At 47.4% G+C, this 8,888-nt stretch overlaps 1 protein-coding gene across 6 annotated transcripts in view; it reads left to right on the top strand.

The window, feature by feature from the left end:
• Window positions 1-58: 58 nt before the first annotated feature.
• HDX (highly divergent homeobox) overlaps window positions 59-8,888 on the top strand; it is a 40,406-nt gene continuing 31,576 nt past the window's right edge. For 4 of the 6 annotated variants that reach the window (XR_003572300.1, XM_027893088.1, XM_027893092.1 and 1 more), the window contains exons 1-3: window positions 59-474; window positions 4,524-4,669; window positions 8,036-8,182. Coding sequence is in view for 5 of the 6 variants with exons in the window: in XM_027893088.1 (XP_027748889.1) it covers window positions 8,036-8,182 (147 nt within the window). In the remaining variant the exon portion in view is untranslated. Of the gene's footprint in view, window positions 475-3,342; window positions 4,670-8,035; window positions 8,183-8,888 lie in introns of those variants that run through there. The other 2 variants (XM_027893090.1, XM_027893089.1) reach the window with 2 other exon arrangements.

Genomic DNA, 8,888 nt, shown 5'->3' with positions numbered 1-8,888 from the left:
GGTGTGGGCAGTGCAGTCAGTGGGGTGTGGGCAGTGCTGTGGACAGTGTGGTGTGGGCAGTGCGGTCAGTGGGGTGTGGGCAGTGCGGTCACTGTGGTGCGGGCAGTGCGGTCAGGCCGGTGCGGGCAGTGCTGGTCGGGGCCGGCTCTGAGAGCAGTGGGCTCGGTGCCGACTGTGTCCCTGCCCCGTCCCCTGCCGGTGCCGGCTGTGCCCCGCTCGGTCCCTGTCGGTGCCGCCCGTCCCTGCCCGGTGGCTGCCGGGGCCGCGCTCGGTGCGCGCCCCCCCTGCGGGCGGCGGGGGCGGGCGCGGCCGGGCCGCGCTGATCGCAGCGCGCCATTGGCCGCTGTCTGCGCGCACGTCACGATCATGATGAGAATTAATGATCGGGGCCGCTGATTTCATTGTGTGACGCCGGGACCGACCCAGCCGAGCCCGGCCGAGCCCGGAGCCCCCGCGCCGGCCCCGCGCTGCACGGTAAGCGCGGGGGCTCCCCGCGGGACGGGCGCGAGTGGGGCCCCCCGGGCGGGAGGGGCGCGGCGGGCGGGCGGGGAGGAGGAAGGCGCTGCCGTTGGTGGTGATGATGGTTACGATGATGATGATGATGATGATGATGGTGATGATGATGATGCCGATCCCCCCCCCGGCCCGGCTGTGGGGGGGGAAGGGGGGGTGGCCGCGCGGGCTCGCGCGCGGACCCGCCCGGCGCGCGCAGGCGCCGCTGAGCCCTCCCCCCCCCCCCACACGGCGGGGGGGCGCGCCGGGCACGCGCCGGGAGCCGCCGCCGCCGCGGGACTGCGCATGCGCGTGCGCCCGCGCGCTCTGGCGAAGCGGCCGGTGCGCGTGCGCTGGGCGGGGTCTCACTGCGCGTGCGCGCCGGGCCGGTCAGCGGCGCCGCCGGTCCCGCCTCGGAGCGGTGGGGTCGGACCGCGGGCCCTCAGAGCCCTCAGAGTCACAGTCACACAGCCACAGAGTCAGAGGGGCCCGAAAGCACCTCTGAGATCATCAAGTCCAACCCTTGATCCACTGCCACCGCAGTTACCAGACTATGGCACTCAGTGCCACATCCAGTTCCTACTTAAACACCTCCAGGGATGGAGAATCCACCCCCTCCCTGGGCTGCCCCTTCCAATGTCTGACAGCCCTTCCTATGAAGTTCTTCCTGAACCTCCCGTGGCACAGCTCGTCACTCGTTGCCTCAGTCCCCGGTGCTTTAGCCCTTCAACCCTCGCTGTCCCCGCTGCTCCAGCTCCCTTCCTCGCACCCTGGGTCCTGCTCACCCCACACCCCTGCAGGCACCCCCCAGGCAGGGATGGTTCCCCTGGATGCCCTGGGAGTGGCCGGGGAGGGGAAGGAAAGCCAACACTGTTGCCTGTGGGTGTGAGGCTGAGGGGCCACAGTGATGGACAGGCAGGGGGTGGCCGGGTGGCCACCAGACATCCCAAATCCTGTTCCCTCTGAGGGCCTTCTATATTTTTCCAGGGGGTGCTGAGAGGATGGTGCCAGGTTTTTCTCAGTGGTGCTCACCAACAGGACAAGGAGCAATGGCTGAAAACTAAAACACAGCAAGTTCCACCTCAACACGAAGAACTTTTAAGTTGAGGGTGGCAGAGCACTGGAACAGCTGCCCAGGGAGGGTGTGGAGTCTCCCTCTCTGGAGACATTCCAAACCCACCTAGACATGTTCCTGTGCCACCTGTGCCAGGTGACCTCCCTGAGCAGGGGCTTGGACTGGATGATCTCCAGAGGTCCCTTCCAGCTCCAGCTGTTCTGTGATTCCACCCCTCAAATGCATATGTGGCTGCCCCATCCCTGGAAGTGTCCAAGGCCAGGTTGGACGGGGCTTGGAGCAACCTGGGCTAGTGGAAGGTGTCCCTGCCCAGGGCAGGGGTTGGAAGGAGATGGACTTTAAGGTCCTTTCCAACCCAAACCATTCTGGGATTCCATGTGCCAGTTGTGGTGCCAGGCACAGCCCGTGGTGTAAACAGGGGGGCCTTGTGCTGCCAGACTTTACTCCTCAGGTGTTTGGGGATGAGGGGGAGGAAGTTGACTGTGCTGTTCTGGAGGGATGATGGTGCCCTGGAAGCGCTTTTGTAGCATTTTCCTGCCCCAGGCAATCCCTAACTCTGTCTCCTGTCCTCTGTTAGCCTGAGGTTTCTGATACTATAGGTAAGATCTGGTATTGTAGGTACATACAACTCACCAAAAGTAGTTTTATATCCTCCAAACTGGAGTCCTGAAGGGGCTCACATCTTAAGAGTAACATGGCATTTTAGTATCCCTTCCCTTTTTTCCTGGCAGAGGTCTGACAAACACGTCCATGCTTTATTTAAAACATGTGGTTAATCCAGCTGCAGTCAGGAGTCTCATTTGCATCAATAAAGTGGGGTGGGGATGCCTAAACCTGTGGAGTTGTGGTCATGGGTTATTATGTTATTAAGTTACTCAGAGCTGTCTAATTTGTCCCTAATAAAGGGCTGCATTTTATAGGTAGGACTGTAATACAATCCTACAAATGCTGTACTTAGTGGAGAGGGAAGCAATTATGCTGCGAGTCACGGATATTTGGAAGTAATTTTACAAGCTGGGCTGTGCATTACACTTACCCAGCCATCAGCCTCACCCCCTGCACTGGGAGTGTGTGCTTGTAACCGGTTTGACCTGTGCAGGAAAGAGGCACCAACCTACAAATTCAGATTATTAAACATTGTTGCGTGATGTTCGTCTTGTATCTCCACACATTACAGGGTTGGTTGGTTGTTTTCTTTCCAGTGGGGATGTACAAGACATGGTGAGTTTTTGGCAGCCGTGGAAAGTGAATGAGCTTCCTAAAGCTGGAGGAAAAGTGTCACTACTGCAGTCTTGGTTTTTTTTATGTCTAGAGCACATTTCTTATCAGAGTTCCGGTTTTGTCTCAGATTTATATTGGCACTGAGACTTGTTGGTTTTTACCACAGGAGATCTGTGGAGGGAACAGAAAAAAAGAGATAAATTGAGGAGTGTGCTGATTTTCTTGTTATACCTGTTATGGATGGACAGACTAAAACAGAAATAGGCTTTGCAAGCCTGTTTTTTATAAATAAATACTTGTTTGGTGCTGAAGTTAAAAAAGAAAACTCTCAGAAACTGCTTGTTCCCTTTTTTCCCTGTATTAATCCCTGACAGTTTTATTATGTTTTATACCACGAAGATTTTTAGACTTAGTTACTTTGTGGTGTCTTGTACTCTGAGTGAATTATTTATTATTTATTTCACACCCAAGACTATTTTTTGTTGCTGTTTGAAACTATATTAGTTGGAACTTTTATTTCCTATTTTCAAATTAAATGCTACTAATGTAGTGATCTGTAGATATTTACTTTGTAAATGTTTACTTGTTTTAGCAGTCTTATTATTTAGAGGCTTTTGGACACTAAGATTATACTGCTGTACTCGTAGGCAGACTTTTTTTCCTTCTTATGCTGCTGCTTTTTTATTTTTGTCCCTTTTTTTTGCCCCCAGATTTTTCAAGTCGTTCCAGAACACCCAAGTAACTCTTGAATTATTTGATTACATGACTATTCCCATTTTCTTTTAGCTGTTCTTTCTGTTGTCTTACTCCCTGACATCAAGTTGTTTCCATTAGTTGCTAAAAATGTATGACCTGGCTTCACCAGGTGTCTCTGGAGAGATTCCTAATTTCTGGCTGTTGAATTAACTGGGCTGGAAGGACTGGGCATTTACAGCAACCCCTGTGGGACGATGCCCTGAGTTCCTGTTCCGTGAGGGAAACGTTCAGCTGCTTCAGGAGCAAACTCTGCTTTAGGTCTCCGTGTTCTCCTCTTTCCACTCCTGCTCGCTCTTCCCACAGGAGGGAAGGAAGGGGGATACTGTGAAAAAGTTGCTTAAACAGCTTAAGAAGCCTAAAAAAGTTCAGCTGTAAGAACAGCCTTAATGTCACCTGACAAGGAGCTGCTGTGATGGCCACAGGGCATCTGTGGAACTGTCCTTGGGACAAACTGAAGGGCACAGAGTTCCCATATTTGTCCTTGTTTCTTGTCAGTCTGGGATCTCCCACGTGTCACAGTCCCTGACTCAACACTTGGGCTGCGTTTACATCTCCTAAACCACCACAGATATCAGAGGGATCTTACTATGGGAAGGTTTTAAATTAGTATCCAGTTTAGAAAGGGAGTGAAGAACATCTTTATACTGTTGGGTTCCCGGTAGGCTGGGGAGTGGGAGATCCCCAAAGCGAAGATTCCATGTTGTTAGTTGGCCTGGGACACACAGCAGGGGTGAAGGTGCCTTTTCATTTGTCACAGGTTGTTATTCTCTGCACTGTCAAGGCTGCAAAACACTTGGCCAAGGCTGCTTTATTTTGCTAGAACAGGCAGATGTTGAATCTTTAAGTACTGCTTTGCCACTTCTGTCTTTTATTGAAGTGAAAATTGCAGCTTACATTCATGGAATTTGTTTGCATAATGTTTTGCCTGATTTTTATTAAATTTCACGGAGTTCTTTTCTGTAACAAACTCTCTTTTCAGTGCCAATGTGTTGCCAACCAGCTGGACACCCGGCTTCCCAAAAGCTCACATGCATGTTTGCTGAGCTTGGCAAGTCAAGATCAAAATGAAATTATGCTAAAAATCCATGTGGATTTCTAACTTGGAGTCTGAGGTTCAAGACAAAGGTGAGAAATCCTGAGGAGGCTGGAGTGCTCTGTAGGTGCACAAACTGGGAAAAGGAGTTTATTTCCTTAGAAGTTACTGAGGTTGTTATGAATAATGTCTGTGATGAAGGAGTGTGACCTGCTGATTCCCTTGGTACTGATGTGACTGCCTTAATGTTCAATAATTTTAGCACTTTGTAAGTGATTTTCCATGTTGGAGAAAATGTAGGCCTTAATATCTTGTTCTAACTACGAAATCTGATGCTAAATAGGTAATACTGCCAAAAAAAATAACCAGTGTAATCCTTAGATGAATATACCCTGTATTAATTTGTCTCAGAGACAGTAACATTATGTTCTTACAGATGTTTGAGTTCTCAGTGTAGGTCAGATCCCAGGTGTGAGCAGAACTTGTTGCCTGTGAAGATGGGACACGCAGAGGCAGCTCTTCATGGATTCACTTTGGACTTCGTGGGGTTCTAATGGAGCTTCCAAACATCCAGGAATTGGTTTATTCAATGCAGGGCACTGTTTCAGATATTCAAAATAGATTCAGTAGATCCAAGACACAAAATGCTTTAATAAATTCTCACCTGCTTATTTGAAGGTTTGAATGTTGGAATGTGAACTCAGGTTATGACTCAGGTGCCGTAACTCCGTGTCTGTAGGATCCTGTAACCTAGTTATTTAAATCACTTTCTGATGGCCTCTCACAGATCCCCTGAGGTGGACTCAGCTGGGTTCAAGGCAGAGGTTACTCAGGAATCTTCCCAGTTGGCAGGTGTAGCTCACCAGTGATGAAAATACACTGCAAAAAATGAGTTATTAAACCAGACCGTGACCTCTCTGGAGCATAGCTGGGCCAAGCCTGTCAGACAGTTTATCTGAAGTTCAAGTGATTTAATCAAAATGCTCCACCCTGTCTTTATCTAAATTACAGATGTCAAAGGCAACAATGAAAGTGTTTTAACACAGAAGTGACCTTGGATACAGAAATCCTCATAATTAAAAGCATGTCAAGGACCTGTCACGCGTCTTCCCTGCAGGTCATCAGGTCTGACTCTGAAAATTTATCTTGCAATGGGGAGAGCCTTCATTGCAGTTGATGAAATATTTGGAGAGCATGATGTGATGAGCCTGTGGATGGAAGAAGTGCTGAGCTTTGGGATGGCACAGCTGGATCTGGAAACGTGGAAGGTTCAGAACCATTTCTGATGGGGTCATTTGTGGGCACTGAGCTCCACTAAATAGAACAGGACCTCTGGTACTGAAAGAGGAGTAGCCAAGTGGAAGCTGGGTCCTGCCAGTTGTGCAAGAACCACAAAACAGCCTCTTGTGTGTCCTTTAGGAGGGACATAAATCAGTCAGTGGCCATGTCACTGTGTGTATCCACGTGGGAAATCTGAAGCCAGTTCCCAACATTATAAAGTAGATTATTATGAACTTTATTGATTTGTTAATGGACTAATAATCGTCTCCTCTGTTACTCGCTATAAATTTCGTTAAACAGCAGATTTTTCAGAGCCAGAGTCTCCTTTGCCCAGCTCTGGCTGTGACTGAATACCTGTTCTGGGGGAGGCAGAGCTCGGGCAAAGCCTGATTTGTCATGTGGCTGGTGGTGCTGCATTTGATAATGCACAGCATTGAGAGGGTGAATAGGAGTTGGGAACAGAGCTAAAAGATATGATTGAATCATCTTCTGTTTTAACTGTTATTTAAAAAACCCAGTAATTTTTACAAATTGATTTTTCTGTTGTCTGTTGACATAGAGAGAAAAGTAAACTCTGAAGTCAAAGCTCAGGCCTACAAGCATTTTACTCCAAATGCTAGATATTAATCTTTTTCTTTATACAGGCCTGTTGAACTCTTAACATCCATTACCATTACATAGTGTAATCATCTTGGAGAATAATATGAAAGCAGTTGGGTGTCTGCTCAAGCTTTTGAGCCCTTAATAATTTTATTTGCTCTATATCAGAAAGTAGTTCTTGTGCAAAGACTAGGTCTATCACCAATCTCCTTTCCATGCAGAGTTTTCAAGAAAGGCTTAGTAGCTGCAAAAGGTTCCCTCATCCCCTTTATTTCCCTACAAGATGATGGTGAGGTTTCTTATTCTTTAGTTTGTTCTGCATTATTATGATACATGGACTGTATTAAAGTGACAGTTTTGCTTCCCAAGGCATGAAGTTGGATGCAAGTTATTCCTGGCCAGCACTTGCTGTGTCTTGTTTGGGACAAATAAAGGCCCTGCTCTGGAAATGGGTGATGATTGGGATCCTCTTTCTGATCTCTAACCACAGGATTATATTTTTTGCCAGTACCAAGAACAGAAAGGTCGAGTTTGCCCTCAGGAGTCTCTTCTGCACTTGGTCATACTCAGCTGTGTGCTTTACCAAACCAGGGTGAGAACTGTCACGTGGAACAAAGCCACGTGTGGTTTGGTGTATCCATCAAACTGCCCTCCTGTCCCCAAGGACGGTGAGATTCTTGGGGGGACCCAGTGCTGGGAATGGGACTGAGGAGTTGCTGCTGGCCCTGGGTCTGATCCTGCTTGAGTTCCTCAGCATCACTGGGGACAAACCAAGGAGCAGGAACACATCCTGAGGTCCTGCCATCAGCATTGGCTCATCCCCCTGGAAAACAACCATTACATGTTCCCAAAAAAAGCTGATTTGCAGCCTTAGGGTGCAGTTCCCCAGGAGCTGGACCTTTCCCAGCCCAGGCTGTGACACGGGTAGTCCCCCCTTTGTTATGCTGCAGGATTTGCATTGGGGGGCTCCAGAGCTGCCCAAAGCCCTTCCTGGGGGTTGTTTGCCCCAAGTTGGTCTCCAGTTCTTGATCTTTGTGACTTTGCAGCTGGAGGTGCTGGTGCTGACCCAGCAGAAGGAGCAACCATCACAGAGTGTAAGATTTGATGAAGCTGGAGACAGTGGAAACTTCACCAATGTCAAACAGTCACCTTTATTTTATCTCGGATTTTATCTCTTTTTTTGGTAGGTGAGGAGAAACCTGCTAAAATTGGAGCTGCTGATGTTACTCTGTTTTGCCTAATGCCTTTATTTCATTTTTTTAAGGGAGAAACTTCTTCTTTGAAACTAGAGCCTCATGGACTTAACACAATGTAATATTTATTTATTTATGAAAAGCTGTCAATGTTATTGCAGACTTATAACTCACCTGCTCAGCTTGAGTCTGTCACAAAGGAATCATTAATGCTGACTGTAACAGCTTTTTTTCTTTGGAAAGTAAGTCAAAGCATTGGTAAAAGACTCTGTAGAGAAAACATGTCAACCCTTAGTGTTATCTCAGGTTTAAATGAGAGCCTGTGTATTCTGCAAGTATTACAGTTTTTATTCCAAGTTTCAGAGCATCTTCTTTTATTTCCAGATGAATCTGCGCTCTGTATTTACTGTAGAACAACAAAGGATCTTGCAGCGTTATTATGAAAATGGAATGACAAATCAAAGTAAAAATTGCTTTCAGCTCATATTACAGTGTGCACAAGAAACAAAACTGGACTTCAGTGTGGTCAGGGTGAGTACTGAGGCCTTGCAAATGTGCTTGTTAAACTTGTACACATTTATTGCTTTACATAAAATATTTAGAGGTGTGGAGTCTCTTAACTCCATCATTGCCTCAGTCAGGCTTCGGCGTGTGTATGTGACATGTTCATTTTTATAGTTTGTTTCTACTGGAATGGTCTCACATGATTGTTGTATTTAGGAGGGGCCTGGGTTGCACAAGGAGTAATTTTTGTTTGTCTTTTGTTGAGTTTTTTTTAATTAGTCTTTAATAAATTACAAATCAGTTTGCCTTGTAGGAACTTTGTGCAATGTATTGTATGAAAGCAGGAAGCAAGGTCATGTTATTAAGAAACCGTTGTTAAGCTAAAGAAGTTTCTCTAACCTGATGTATTTGGGGGAATAATTATGAAACTATTTCTTTCTCTGTCACACTTATATTCCACATCACAATCCTAAGTATTGAGGTCCCTAGTGGCTATTTACAGTGAGGACGTTCTTTTCTTGTAAAACAAGAATGTCACCAGTGCTAACAGGAGCTCTTCCAAAGTCTATGAATTCCACAGGAAGGGAAATAATAATCCCTTTGTGAAACACTAGACAACAAAATGGCTCTTGGCCGAGAGCAGAAATAGAAATCATGCAGCATTAGCTGAAAAAATAACAAGGGCAGTGCAGCTCCCAGGAGCTGCTGCAGCACTGGACACTGAGGAGGAAGA

The sequence above is a fragment of the Empidonax traillii genome, unplaced genomic scaffold, assembly GCF_003031625.1.
Source record: "Empidonax traillii isolate 1590-97213 ecotype Southwest subspecies unplaced genomic scaffold, ASM303162v1 scaffold380:size670999, whole genome shotgun sequence".
Classification (NCBI taxonomy): domain Eukaryota; kingdom Metazoa; phylum Chordata; class Aves; order Passeriformes; family Tyrannidae; genus Empidonax; species Empidonax traillii.
The sequence above is the reverse complement of the archived record's forward strand: the minus strand, read 5'-3'. Positions and strand labels throughout refer to the sequence as shown.